Here is a 16,061-nt window from a genome sequence, read left to right on the forward strand (position 1 = left end):
TAGAAACCACATTCAAAGAATGTGATGCAAAGTGGATTACTGGGTGTGTGTGTATGTGTGTGTGTACACACATATATATTCACATACATATGTATGAAGGTAGATGTATATAGGATATGTATATGTATATGTATATGTATATGTATATGTATATGTATATGTATATATATATAGGGTTTGGCCTACTGGGTAATCCTTATAATCTCTGGGTTTCTGATATGACCTAGATCACAGGTAGAGTCCTCCTTTAATCTTTCATGGTTTCAGGCAATCCTGAACCAGAGTCAATCACGTACCATGAGGTATATCAGTGCCAGTGTAGGTAAAACATTCTAGTGCATATGGACTATGATGACCATAACTTAAGAGAACTACCATCTGAAACTCACTGGCCATCTCCAATTTTAGAGGTGTATATGCTGCTACCTTATAGTCCTCTGGGTCATTAATACAATCAATCCACTGGTCTTAAAATACAGTCCTCCTTCTAGTACTTCAAATTCTAATAATTTCTATTCATATATTAATCAACATAAACTCTCTCTATATATACATACACAATCAGGGGAAACACAAAGAGCGATTTGTAGCTTATACCGAAACCACATTTTATCATTTTCTTATTAACTACTGCAAAGAAAAGAAACCATTACCTACAGTATGAATTCATTAAACAATATCTAAGCAAATGGAGAACAGGGAGAAATAGTCAGGCCCTGTTCTTCTACTGGAGTGGTTACTCTCATCCCTCTCTAGAAATGCAAGATATTTTAATCCTTTCAGATTTCAGATATGTGATCAAAAACCTGTATCCATTTTTCCTATCAAAATTAAAAATCCTGTTGTTTGGTCTCAAACTACTTGGATTCCTTTGAAAAAATAAATAGAACAGAGCACCAGCCAGTGAAATAAGATGTATATTAAAGAAAAGAAAATCTTGAAACCACTTGATCTCTAAACTTTAGGAGTCTAATAAAGATAGTTTTTTTCCCAGACGTTATTTTCGCTAGCAAGAAACTTGGATATAGAGGAGTTAAGAAGAACCCAAATATATGCTGAAGAAATGTACTTGTTTAAAAAATCCTATTATGCCTTGGATGAATTAATGAATTAAATTAAAATTTTAGAAGTTGTCTCTTCCTCAATTCGACTAGCATCTGGCATGACTGAAGTTGGATTAAATCAAAGACTTGGTGGGGCTTTGAATTAACATCAGATGCTAGTGCTCATCTCCACCCAGTCACCCTTTTATCCTCTAATGTGTCTCTGGAAAATGGCATGTTATCCAGACAACGCAACCTGTTGACAAAGGCAGATACATACTGAACTTTACATGATCATTTCACCATAAGGTCACTATGTTCCCCTCGTAGGACTTAATGCGCTGAAACAACTTCATTATATAACACTCTAGGCAGCTATAAAAGCATGAGCTTGGTCCCATACCAAATTTAGTTTCACTGAAAAGTACAGCCCTTATCTTTGGACACCATTAAATTGTGAAATGGGGCTGATATGTATATACTTTCATATTACCTTTATACCCTAGGATATCAATTGAACCAGAATTTCACTATATGTAGAATCTTGCTTGTGTTACTAGACATTAATATACTCATATGAATATAGCAGAGGGACATTCTTTCCAAATTATTCTTTCCAATAATTTTAGTTCCTTTTGAACGGCAAAGTATTTTGCAGCCTCTATTATCTACAGAGGAAATGATTCAGGCCAGATGCCAACTGGAGGTAGCCCAGTCCACTTTCAAAAAAGAAAAGGTGGTATATTTTTAATGACCGCTCCCAGTGACCCCAACTCTGATCTAATAATAGCCTGGAGAAGATGAAGATAATTTTTCAGATTTTTAAAGCTCAAAGCTTAAGGGATTTAAAGCAGTGCTATCAGAGAGGAAGGAGGAAGCCTAATACCAGCCAACTGATTGGCTGTCTGGACCTGATGACCTAGGGAACATAACAGGAAACTCTTACCAAATAAGCACATATAAGGAGCTAAGTGGCTTTGATATCTGATGCAAAGCAAATGTGTCCAGTACATACAAAAGAGAAGAGGGTTTATCGAAGAAATGTAAAGCCCCCTGTTACTTGAATGGGGCTAATACAACTATAGGCGAATTTCTCTGTCATAAAAGGAGGAGGTTTCCTTTATCGCCACTGAACGATTAACTTGGGCACAGATGTATGGGACCTTTGGAAGCACTGATCCTGAACACACTGGAACAGAAGGGTTCTACTTTTTCTTCCCTGAACTGCCAATGTACAGGATGGACTGAGGGAGGGGCGTGGCGTAGGAATCAAAAAGGAGTATGAAGACAACCAGACGGAAATGACAGTGGTTTGACCTTAATTCAAGAAGAAATGTTTAAAATGGCTAACACATGCCTCTTGTTAAAGTGTGGCACTGGGGGAGGAGCAGGCCAGAAGAAATTCTGGACAAAGTAGGAAGGAGGTCCTCACGGTTGGGATTTCTCACTAGCAGCTCTTGTCCCACGAAAAGAAAAATGACTCAGAAGGTGCCAAGGACAAGAGGAGTGCCTGGTAGTACCCATTTATTATCATTTAAAGACTGACCGAAACGACACCCTACATAAGCTCTGCTGGCATTTTGCACCCAAAGGCATCAAAAGCCCTTTCTAAATGCTCTCAGGATACCTCTGTGAGGTAGGTATCGTAATTCTGGTTCTTATTCATAAACAAGCTAAGGCACAAATAGAGTCTGAGTGGCAAATGCGATCTGGAATTTCGTTTGCTGCAACAAACTTCCTCCATATTGATGTAGGCAACTCAAGAGACACTGCGAGGAAATGTCCTTAGAGGGAGTAGCTTTAAGAGCCAAACAAAATCACACCTCTGGGAAGACCACGCTCTCGAAAGGGTCACTGATGGAGTCTAAGAGATACCTTTCACTTAAGAGTACTAATAAGTGAAGTCCTCTAAAATAAGGCAACCAAATCACCCATGATTATAGGAAAAAGGCGGAAGATATGGTCTTATTGTCCTCCACTACTGAGACCAGAACGGTGGCAATCTTAACAAATCATAAATCCAAGGAACTTTCGTCCTTAAATCTTCGTCTTAACTAGCGCAGTAAGATTCCAAGACCTATATTTTGCTAATGATTTTGGTATTTTGATCAGATACATTTCCACATCCTTGATCCCAGACAATTCTCTTTCATCATAACCAAATTATCTGCATAAAATGTAGTGCCAGGATCTGAAGCAAACAATGCATCTATGGTCAGCACACACTGGTTCTATATATTTTGAGAAACAGTGAAGTACACAAAGGAAGCGTGCAATGTTAGAGAGATGGCATGGAAAACATCGGTGGCTGGTCTAACGGAGAATCTAGTGTCCTCTCAGGAAACTGAAGATACTCAAAAGTTGCTCCCCGATTTCTATTAACAACCCTCTAAAAATGAACATTTTCATTTGATACAAATATACAAATTTAAAATAAGTGTGCAGTTCGGAATGGCCTACCATTTTCAGATTGCTTATGTGCCAGAAAATATACAGTCAATAAAAAAATACCAGAGAGGTGGGGACAAAAGGCTCTCTGGATCTGAAGAGCAAAAATGAATATCACTTCAATAGGTAGCAATTCGTGGAGCAAGTGACGTCCCTGGAAACCAGTAGCGCTAAAAGATGGCAGGTCACAAATCTGGTGATGGGGGATAAGATGTATAGTAAGGCCCATTTTCCTGTGGAAGAAAAAAAAAGACAAGAACATTAAGTAATCAAACCAATTCCAATGGGAATGTGAAAGAACGGGATTTACAGTCGGCGATATGGCCTCTGTAAAATGTCTAGCACATGCGTGACCCTGAGCAAGGCCCTCAGCCATCAAACCAGGTCCGCTGGAGTCAGTCAGAGCTGGTGTAGAGTAGGCAGAGGTAATCAGGATGGTAATATTTTTAAATAACCTTGTTACTTAATACTTAATTCTATGTACCAGACCCTTTATCGGCACTTTCCTTTCATTATCCCTTCATATTCTCACATAAGGCCATGAAGTAGATAACATCCTCTTTTTATGGAACAAGACACCAAGGATCACACAGCTTGCAGAACTCACCTAAGGCCAGCCAGCAGTAACCAGAAGAGTCTGAATTTAAATCCTCGTCTATTCAAATCTAACGCCCAGATTACTTTTTTAGACTGTATTGTCTTACTGTGTGCTGCATCTTAAATTAATATAGAATGATGGAAAACAAGAGTAAGGGCAAATTTCCTGACTTCATTTTGGCTAACTTTATCTTAATAAAAAAATGAAGACAGTTCACTTTATGGTAGATGGACCTCTGATTATACTTATTAGACTTAGGATTCATTTCTCATATCTAAGGAAAGTATTTGACAAAAAACTTGTTTGTCAGTAAATCATAAACAGAATTGTTTAGCACCAGTGTAGATAATAATTAGGAAAGCAGAATGGCGGACAGATGAAAATAGCATTGCTTTACAGTACATTTACATTACTGGTTATGACAGAGCATTAAATGTATCTGGTTTTGAACCCAGTAGGTGGCTAAATGTTATCTAAGGGAATCAAAAGCTCTAATATTCTTCAGAGCAGATGCTCTAGGGCAAGAATTGATCTTGGGACCTTAGCCCGGAAAACAAGAGAATATCTAGGAAAACTTACTTTCTGATTACAAATCTGACCAGATATTAAAAACATTTCTAGAAATTAGGTAGAAACAAATCCTAGGATTGGCTGCCTTTCATGTTATTTGAAAAAAAGTTAAGGAAAGCCTTTTTGTTTTTGTTTTGTATTTCAGAATTGCCCATCAAGATCTTTCATACTAACCAATCCTATATCTGCAACACGCATGGAAGCTATGCTTATGAAACATGCCTCAACAAATAAATCAACTTTGAAGTTCATCTGAAAAGAAATGGTTCACTGTCTGTCTTTAAGATTTCTCCGTTCCATTCGACTACCATATTGTTTTAGGTTTCTTACATCCGCATTAAATTGTGATAAAGTAGGAAGGGCAAATCTAATTCTTAATGCTATGAAATAGAGCTTTTTACATTAGTCTCACACTGTGCAAGAGACTGCCGTGCAATCTATTTTCTCTATTTCTGGAAACAGTCAAAGAACTTTGAAGAACTGTCGCCAGGTAAACTTGTATACTCTTCTTCGACTACATTTATAAGAGTGCTGACTGGCTAGCTCCCTTTCTGAAATCGTCTCCGTACCATTTTGATACAGATAGATAAAAATTACCTTCTAACTACCTTCAAAGGTTCCTTTCATTCCCATAAAACTTATGTCACTATTCTAAGTCACACAAGACCCAGAAAATAGAAGCCCGCTGAGACCTGCCAACAACAAACGCCACATCACACCTACTATGTGCAAGGCATGACTGAACATGCCAGTAAATTAACCAACTCCATACTTACTTCCTTTTCTCTAATCATACTTTCAATTCTTCCTAGCAAGAGAAAATGTTTCCTTACAAGGCAATAACCAACCACCTATTGGATCTCCACCTCAGTGTTCCACGGGCCACCTCAAACGCAGTGTCACAAATTGAACAAACACACCGCCTGTCTCTTCTCTCCCACTCCAACACTGCCCCTGCCCCCCATGCTCTTCCTCCAAAATGCCCCTCTGGGGTGGCGGCCACGCCATCTACCAAGTCTCCCACGGCGGAAGCTCTGGTAGTCACTTTAGGCATCTTTGCCCTTTCATCTTCCTGAATGGCTTCCTCAGCCACCAAATGCTGTGGGTTTCATTTCCTAAAATGTCTACTTCTAAATCTAAGATCTTCAAGCCCTTGCCATGAGCACTGCTGCTGCCCCAGCTCTAGTCTCCTTTCTCCTCCGATCCTCTACTCGCCTCTTCCTTGTCTCCCTGCCTCTAGTGTTATCCTTCTCCAGTCACGTTCTGCACTGTTGCTTTTGCCATGGTTCTAAACAGAAATATAATGGCAGTTCTCCCTTGTAGAACACTCCCCACTGACCACAGAGCCAAAGTGCTGCAGGTAACATGTAAAGCTCTAGTATCTAGTGACCTGCCCTCTGCCAGCCCTTTCCACATTGTCTCCTGACACCTTTAGTTTCTCCCCTTTTTTTGTCCTTCTCTTTGGCCTTTATATATAGATGGCCTGATATCTCAATTTTAGAAAGCTCTAGTACAGGCACAGAGAGATGATCCAATGACCCAAGTGTTACATTATAGGTTGTTTTATTAAAATGTAATTAATCACATCATTAATTAGGCCTGCATTTGATATACAAAATAGAAGAAAAACCTAAAACAAGCACACAAACAAAACAGACAAACAAAACCAAGCTAGAGTGTGGTGTTGATATTTAACGAAAGTCTGTTTTATGGGCCCCTAAGATTATAGAAAGTGTTGGCTTAAAAAACAGTCGTTTGGGTTTTCTAACCAATGCAATCCAACTTGTATGTTCTACCCCAGAAAATAAATTATAAATCCAGACACTAGCTTTGAATAGTCATTCCAAATTTTTGATCTCAAAATGTCTTTTAGTATCTTTCCTTTTATTTCCCGCTATCCATTTTTTTTAATTATTAAGAAGAGTGATATATAGTTCAAAAGAATAATAATAAAGTTATTTTCTACTCCAGCAATCTGCATGAACACAAATTGGTATTCTTCCCCCCCTTCCACATATTCAACAATCTTTCTATGATCCAGCTACTCCAATTACAAATCCTCTCTGCACAAAAGCCAAATACGAAATTTTATTAGTCATTAGAACACATTAAATACTTTGCTCTTCACATAAAGGAACACAGGAATTATAGCTGAAGTTAAAGAAATGGTGGAGAGAAAATGTCTTGTAGAATATTTATTTTGGTGCATACATGCTGTACAATAATTGGGGAAGAACAATCCATTTGAAGCTTAATATAACCTTCAAATATATTCCCTGATTCATGCATAATGTTATGTAATCAGCAACAGTTAAATAAGGAGACTGATGATCTTTTGGCCAAGCATGTTACTTACTTTTGTTTTGTTTTTTACTACTAAAGCGGTAGTGAGAATAAACACAATGCGATGGACAGAGCTTTAATGAAACTCAAGAGTAGCCCTTTACTAGTGTTTGATATATTCACAAATTCATCTAGAAGTAATAATAATACTAGTGTTGCTTGTTCTTAAAAACATTAGATAAACTTTCAACAAAATGAAACTTGCAGCAGGGTAAAGGCTACTAAGATAGGCTACCTTGTTTGAATTAATGCTGAAAATGTCAGACACCAAGAGATTCTTCTGACCTTACTTATGTAGATAAAAAGCGATTCAATCTTAAGGACATTCGGCAGAGGTGGCAGAAAACTGACCATATAAGCAAGGGTTGGCTTCAAACCAGCAGAAAAATCTCCCCTTGAAAAGTTAACTGAGGAAAAAGCTCTCTTAGGACAAAGCGTTTTCCTAGTTACTGCAGGAAGAGAATGTTGAATGATACTGTCAAGTTTACTAAAACACATGAATTGCATTAATACCATCTTATAATAAAAGGATGCTGTGCGCCTAAGCAGTGCCCCATAGAGCAGTTAAGATACTACAGTGGGTGAGGGAGAACTCCTGGAACTTCTTACCCTGGCATCATATTCAAGGACAAAAGGTGGAAAATCAATCTGTTCTGGTGATATGGCAGAAAATAGCTGGTGGAGGCTGTCCACATGGTGGATTTTGTCCTTCAGTCCTGAGACAGAAAAGGTGGTAAAAAACCATGTTGATACCTAATCAATAGAAGAGAAACACAATTTAAGCCAGGGGCCAGGGTTAGAAATGCAAAACGTGATTCTGAAAATTTATACTAGATAGAAACTATTATTTCAAAGTTGAAACTGATGTCAGAAAAAGCTTATAATGAGCCGTATTTGTCAAAGTGCAGGTGGTAGCTCATCAGTGAATTATGCAATTAGTTTAGTGGATTATGGACAGAATTAAAAACAACCACAATAAAAAGGAAACACGCTAGAGCAACAATTACTAGGGAAGGTGATAAGGGGCGAGCAAAGTGTTTCATGAAGCTTTCGCTTCTGTGAGGTGTCTGTATGCTTCCATGTGCAGTGTGTTGTCATGTAATATATGCTTTTTACTGTGGGTTGTGGGCAAAAAGACCCCGCATTATTTGGTAGAATGATGGATTCAGTGGTACTCTGAAAATGGTTAACATTTCCAAATCTCAGAAACTCGTCGTTTTTCCAAATGAGACTGCGAAGAAAATTTGTGCCGAAATGTGATACATTTATTTTTCATTTCACATTTGGCATGCAGTCTTTCTTAGTCAAAGTGAATCTTCTGTGAACGTGAAGCCACCTTTACTCATTTCAGTTTACAACATGCAAACCCTCTGTAAGAGCCAGTCTGCAAAATTTGTTGCAAAAAAGAAAAAAATTATTAACAGCAAACGATAGTGACATAAACTAGGCAACAGCTGGAACTCACAAATTATTGTTCATCGCTCTCAATTGCTGATCTAATCAGTCATGTTTATCAATGGCTTACACAACGGCTCTGAGCAGTAGGTGCAATATTGTCGCTATCCCCATTTTATTTACAGAAGGAAATGTGCATACGAACGTGTGCCCAGGGACAGTGCGCTACAAATGTACAACTGGGCACATTACAAATACAGGACACTTTGGATATCTGCCACCGATGCCAGTCATTTTGTTAATTTCTTTTGTATAGTCTTACCACATTTTCCACTGGCTGTCCAAACCTTTCACATATTCTAGGCCCCTAATATGACATACCTCCTTCTCCTTCACGCTTTCTTACAAGAAAAGGCATGAAAGAAGAGAGACAACACTGCGCTGACTTATCAGGATCCTGTCCAGATTTGCAGAACTTGGTAGAGACTCATTTTCAATCATTATTTCTCCCTTCCAGCTCCAGATTACCCCTTCTATTGAGTTCTTAATACCAGAAATTTACATTGCATTTAGAGCACTTATTCCTGCTTCCTAGGATTTCAGTTTCTTACGTCCATTTCTATAATTTCCCTAGTACTTGGCAGACAATCATAGAATAATAGCCTAATGTTTTGGGAGACACAGACAGAACCAGCATTCTCAAAATATTTGATAAAGAAAGAATAAATAACGATAGGACTTACTTTACAATGATTTTTATAGCTTGAGTCACTATTTTATTTTGGCTACACTACCAGTGACTGGCATAAGGCCTCAAGTATTAACATTAGCCTCTCCACTACCCTCTCCCCCTGCCCCAGTATTACCAAGTTTATTTAAAGGGGGGTGTTGGAGGGGAGGGGAGGCATTTGGCCTTGCTAGAACTAGGCGAGTTAATTTAAATCAAATTGAATAGTCACTCAATTATATACCCCCAATCAGTTTTTGACATCACTTCCTTTAAAGCACATGCTGTTATATACCTCACGAATGTAAACTTCTGCAAACTAGGTTAGTGAAACTTGCAGATTAGAAGAAGCTCTCAGACTGGCCACAGAGGTAGCTAATAAACCAGTAAGAGGTCACAGACATGTTACAGATTCCAGAAGGAGCTTAAGAAAATTAGAAGATTGTAGAGTCTGGACAGAGAAGAACCAGAAGGCTGTGTTAAGACAATAAACATTTATGCAAGGCATAAACATCTGCTGGTCATCTGTGTCCTAAGCATTGAGTTGTACGTCAAACAGGAAAACAATGATAGAGCCGCTCCTCTAAAGGGAGCTTAGAGCCTAGTAGAGGAGCCAGATTATAAGCATGAGACTAACAACTAGCTAAGGCAAAATGTACTGACTGTAATGAATGGCCCACAGAGACACGTGACTACCTATGTATGCAAGGAGCCCCAGCCACTTGGAAAAAGGGAGAAACTACAGAGCTATAAGGGCCTATGCAGAAGACTTTTGTGCCATTGTTCTCTTGCTTCAAAACCCTTTTACATGCTGCTTTTATAGTCCTGACACCCTTTCCCTCAATTCTTTGCCTAAGTGTTCTTCAGAGCTCAGATCAAAATTCACCCCAATGAGGAGGCTTTCTTTTACCACCCTCCACCCAAAGCGGAAAAGGAGCCTCCTTCTAAATGTTCCAACAACACTGTGTTTACTCATGTTACTGCAAAGCTAGCAATAGTATTATATTATCTGATTCTCTAAATAGACTGTAAACTCCCTAATGTGGGGAATGTCTTATTCAATACCATATTCATAGCATCCAATTAATGCCCAACCAAAAAAGTAAGGAATTCAATATGTTTTGGAAGAATTAACAAATGGAGCAATAAGAGTTTCTGAGCTTATTACTTTAATACTGTTTAGGGCTGGTTTAATGTTTCTTCATTCTACAATAAAAATATATTGCCCTTCAATCGGTGCCTCAGTTTCTTCATCTATAAAATCAGCAAATTAGACTTAAATGATCTTTAAGGTCCCTCTTAATTGTACAGTTCTACGAAAGCACTCCTGCATATGCCACACCAGACCAACATGGGGGCGGCGGCGGTAAACTCAAAGAGACGGTTGGATTGGGGAAGTTGAGGCAGCGATCTGTGAAAGAAACACATTTCTCTGTCGCACTTTCTGCCATTACCTTCTTCACATCCTCCACGTATTGCAAGAGAAAATTACTCAAAGTAGATAGAAGTAGAAACTCAGTTAACTTCTGCTCAGCAACCTGAGCAGAAAACTCAAGAGCACTGTCTTCACTTTTTAAAATTTTAACTTTTATATAGCTTAACTTTTAATTTTCAATTATTTATAAGTCATATACATTTACATAGGTAAATTTGTATTACTTATTATCTACTATTTTAACAAACTGAAAAAAATGTAAAACTTGAAAAAGGACTGCTTTGATATTTTGTGAATGCCGTAAATTCTTTCACCCAATTATTCACATACGCAAAGCCAAGAACACAGAATCACAAAACAATATAAACTAGAAGATTGTTTACACACGTATGCACTAATCAGTTGGAGCCAGAATCAATGGTAGGTTTAAATTCTGTTACTTTGCCTTGTATTAGTAAACTTCTAAGGAGAAAAAGAGTAGTGATTTATATGAGCAGTCAATTTATTACCACTTTGGGTGGAGTGGCCTGGAAAAGATCTGAAGAGTATCAAAATCAGAACAATGTGATTCGATTGTTTTATTAGCCCTTGATTTCATCTCATTATTTTATAATTACAAACACCCCATTTAGAGTTCTTGACTTAGTATAAAATAATGGTGGATTTCATTACACATGGGTTTTATTCTCTCAATCCTAATTTTCCCCATCCCAAAATGTTATGAAGAGGTAATATAACAGTTTTCACTTTATTCATCTGGTCTTCAGCCTCTGCCCAGCCTGCCACTGACTCCTATCTGAAACAGTTCCAACGTGGGACAGCCAAGGCTAGTGGCTCTAACTCTGAAATCTCTGGTAATGTGTTTCCATCAAAGTCACAGGATGGATAGCTATTTATAGACTTTCTGTGTGGAGGAGGAGGGACTAAAGCCATATCTTAGCAAACAGTGGCTACACATTTTTATAAGTCTGGTACAAAGGAACACTATTCTGTTAAGTCTGAATTTGTAACAAAAGAAAATTATGAAAATGTTCAAATAGTCACTAAAGTTGGAAGGATTTTACAGTGAATACCAGCATAGCCACCACTCAATCATTAACACTTTCCTTATGTTTTCTCTATCACATATTTATCCATCTGTCTATCCATCTGTGGATCTTACGTTTTTGCATTTCCAAGTAAACTGCAGACATCAAGAAGCTGTCCCCAAATACAGCATTCATATCTCTAACTAGAGTTCAACGTTCACTCAGTTTCTTTGCTATAAAATTTACATTCGATGAAGTGCACAGATTTTGCGTGTACTTTTACTGTTTTGCCAAATGCACACACTGGAGAAGCAAAAACTCCTATTAAGTTAGAAAACATTTTCATCACCCCAGAATGTTCCCTCATACTCCTCTTCCCTTATGGCCCTCTCCACGGAGGCAAACAATGTTTTGATTTTTTTTCTACCATGGATTAGTCTGGTCTGCTCTAGAATTTCATATAAATGGATTCATACAGTATAATTTTTATGTAAGGGTTCTCCTACCCAGCTTAATGTTTTTAAGATTCTAGCATGTGGTTCTGTCTATCAGTAGTGTGTTCTCTTTCACTGCCAAGAAATACTGCATTACGAGAATATACTAGAACTTAATTATTCATAATCCTATTGATGGGTGCCTGGCTGTTTCCAGTCTTTGGCTGCTATGACTAAAGCTGCTATGCACGTTCTCATAGAAGTCTTTTTTGGCACATAGTTTTCATTTCATTTGGGTAAATACTTAGTGGCACTGATGGGTCACAGGCTAGGTATATATTTAGTTTATAAGAAATTTTCATTAACTCTTTTCAAAGTAGTTGCATGATTTCCAACTCCCTCTTATGATGTAGGAGAATTCCTGTCACTTCACATCACTGTCAGTATTTGGTACTGCCGGTCTTCCAAATTTTAGCTATTCTGGTGGCAGTGTAGCAGTATTTCATTGCAGTTTAAAAAAACGTATCTTTTAAAATATAACTGACATATAATAAACTGCACATATTTGAAGTATACAATTTTTTAAGCATATATATATATATATATATACACACACACACACACACACACACACACACACACACACACCCATAAAACCATCACCATAATCAAGAAAAAGGACATAGCCATCAGTCCTGGAGGTTCTCAGGGCCCTTTGCCACTCTCCCCTCCCCCCCTCCTACCCCCCCCCCCCCCGTCTGCAGGTAATCGCTGCTCTACTTTCTGTAATTACACATTCGTTTGTGTGCCCTAGAATTTTATACGAATGAGATCATACGGTGTGCACGCTTGTCTGGCTTCTTTTACTCAGCATAATTACTTAGAAATCCATTCGTGTGTGATGTGCATCAACACTTCATCCTTTTTCATTACTGAGTAGTATTCTATTGTATGGATATACGAGTTTGGTTATCAGTTCTCCCAGTGACGGGCATAGGGGGGTCGTTTCCAGTTTGGGGCTACAATACAGCCTCCATGAATGTTTGTGTATAAGTCTTTGTATAGATAGATTTTCATTGGTCTCAGGTAAATACTAGAAGTGGAATGGCCAGATCACATGGTAGGTGTACGTTCAACTCTTTAAATAAACTGCCAGATTGCATTCCAAAGCTTCTGTAACATTTTACATTCAGATCAGCACTGCATCAGAATACCAGTTCTTCCACATTCTCACCAACATTTGGTATGGGCACTCTTTTAAGTTTTAGCCGTTCTAACAGGAGTGCAATGATACCTCATTTTTAATTTGCACCTTCCCAATGACCAATCATATTAAACATCTTTTTGTGTGCTTATTTGCCATCTACATATTTTCTCTGGGGAAATGCTAGCACAAATTTCTTGCCCGTTTCTAAACTGAGTTTTTCCTTATTAGTGATTTCTGGGATTCCTTTATTCTAAAGGGAAATCCTTTTTCAGATAAATGCTTATTTACAAAGACTTCTCTCAGGCTGTAGCCTCATCTTTTCACTCTCTTAACCATCTTTAAAAAGGCAGAAGTTTTCAAATTTGATGAAGTCCAATTTCGTTTATGGGTTGTGTTTTGGTGTTGTATCTAAGAAATCTTTGCTTTACTCAAGGTCACAAAGCTTTTTCTCTTATATTTTCTTTTTAGAAGTTTAACAGTTTAACATTTTACAATTTAGGTCTTTGACCCATTTCCAGCTAATTTTTGTATGTGATGCAAGACATGGGTCAAAGTTGTTGTTGTTGTTTTGCATATGGATATCTAATTGTTCCAGTATCATTTGTTGAAGAGAATGTTCTTTTTCCACTGATCTGACTTCACACATTTCTCAAAAACCAGTTATCTCTATACACGTGAATCTATTTCAGGGTTCTCTATTCTGCTCCACTGATCTAGTCTACCTTTATGCCAATACCTTGTGCTGTCTGGAGGACTGCAGTTTTAGAATAAGCTTTGAAAGCAGGGAGTGTTGGTCCTCAACTTTGGTCTTCTTTTAAAATTGTTTTGGCTCCATTAAAAAAAAAAAAGTGGGGAGGGGGTGCCTCGATGGCTCAGTCAGTTTAGTGTCCGACTTCAGGTCATGTTCTCACGGTTTGTGGGTTTGAGCCCCATGTCGGGCTCTGTGCTGACAGCTCAGAGCCTGGAGCCTGCTTCTGATTCTATGTGTTCCTCTGTCTCTCTCTCTCTGCCCCTCTACCACTCATGCTCTGTCTCTCTCAAAAATAAATAAACATTAAAAAATAAATAAATAATAAATAAATAAAATCGCCTTGGTTCTTTAGGTTCTTTGCATTTTTGCTTGTCAATTTCTACAAAAAAGCTTGCTAAACTTTTGACTGGCATTGAATCTGCACATTTAGCAAGCACTGAGAATTTGACAATAATAGTGTCTTCTAACCCCCAAATATAGCCTGTCTTCCTTTATTTGTGCCTCCTTTCTCTCACAAATGTTTTGCAATGTACACAACTTGTACAGTGCACGAGTCTTTCACATCTTTTGCCCTATTTACCCATAAGCACTTAATAGATTTTGAAGCTAATATAAATAACATTATCTTTTACATTTCAATTGCATTGCCTGTTGCTAATATATACAACTGACTTCTGAATACTGATCTCAAACCCTGAAGCCCTGATAAAAACTTACTTATTAATTCTACTAGTTTTTCTGAGGATACCACAGGGTCTTCTACATAGATGCTCATGTCATCTGTGAATAAAGACAGTATTATTTACTCCTCTCTACATCTAGAGGCATTCTGTTTCTTTTTCTTGCCATATTACACTGGCTAGAACCTCTGGTACAATAATGAATCAAAGTGGGGAGAGCAGACATGCTAAAAACCAACCTAATCCTCCTGTCTCCATTAAAGAAAAATATTCAGTAGCTACTGGGTGAACAAAATATAAATGGATTATGAGATGTGGGGAAATAGTCAAGTGATATCTTTAAATGCTACAGAAAGAAAAAAATTAGCCACCCACTAAGCATAACAAAATAGTAGAAACGTTGATATAACAGATGTTATCTGATAAGACTATGTAATCAGAACTTTACTGAACAAAGAGCAGGAAAAGCCTTTCATTTAACTGATTGTTCCAACACTGTACTTTTCTTTCTTTCTTTCTTTCTTTCTTTCTTTCTTTCTTTCTTTCTTTCTTTCCTTCCTTCCTTCCTTCCTTCCTTCCTTCCTTCCTTCCTTCCTTTCTTTCAGCCTGGCCAAACAGCATTCTCATAAGCACTTAATTAGCACTTACTATGCTATTCCAACATTGAGGAAACCAAAAAAAAATTTGCAATTTTTAAAAGAATTACTTAAAATATTTCATGCAAATTTTTAAATGTTTATTTTTTTGAGACAGAGCATAAGTGGGGGAGGGGGAGGGAGGGAGGGAGAGAGAGAGAGAGAGAGAGAAAAAAAGGGAGGGAGGGAGGGAGAGAAGGAGACGCAGAATCTGAAGTAGGCTCCAGGTTCTGAGTGTCAGCACAGAGCCTCACGCAGGGCTTGAACTCATGAACTGAACCGTGAGATCATGACCCGAGCCAAAGTCGGATGCTTTACCGACTGAGCCACCCAGATGCCCCTTACATGCAAATTTTAAGATGAGAAATTCAACAATTCTGTAAACAATCAGAAAGTGAAAAGTGAAAAACATTCTCTCAATGAAGTCTTCACTCATCTCTTACTATGAAGGGTAATGAGGACTTTTCACTACTTATCTTAATTTCTCCACAGTGCTTTAAAATAATGACTACTTCTACCGTCTTTGATGCTTTTCCTGTCCACTGGCTCCGACAGCATTAGTCAATCTCGGCTCTCTGGAAGATCTTCACATTACTTCTCCTTGGTCGCCCTCCTTGATCCCAGGGCTCTGTCAACTTTAGCTGTCTTCTTTGTGATTTTATTCATTAGCATATTTAAAGAGTTAAAGCACTATTTACTTGATGGAGACTCTCAGATTTATATCCTAGTCCATGATCCCCTTTATCTGACCACGGCTAGAAGTCATG

At 38.0% G+C, this 16,061-nt stretch overlaps 1 protein-coding gene across 2 annotated transcripts in view; it reads right to left on the bottom strand.

The window, feature by feature from the left end:
- Positions 1-1,139: 1,139 nt before the first annotated feature.
- Positions 1,140-16,061, bottom strand: part of GDAP2 (ganglioside induced differentiation associated protein 2) — a 61,058-nt gene continuing 46,136 nt past the window's right edge. For both annotated transcript variants that reach the window (XM_042993864.1, XM_007075677.3), the window contains exons 13-14: positions 7,612-7,755; positions 1,140-3,724 (exon numbers count right to left, since the gene is read on the bottom strand). In XM_042993864.1, coding sequence (XP_042849798.1) covers positions 3,677-3,724; positions 7,612-7,755 — 192 coding nt within the window. In that variant the 3' untranslated portion in view covers positions 1,140-3,676. The remainder of the gene's footprint in view (positions 3,725-7,611; positions 7,756-16,061) is intronic.

This window comes from Panthera tigris, chromosome C1 (assembly GCF_018350195.1).
Source record: "Panthera tigris isolate Pti1 chromosome C1, P.tigris_Pti1_mat1.1, whole genome shotgun sequence".
NCBI lineage: Eukaryota > Metazoa > Chordata > Mammalia > Carnivora > Felidae > Panthera > Panthera tigris.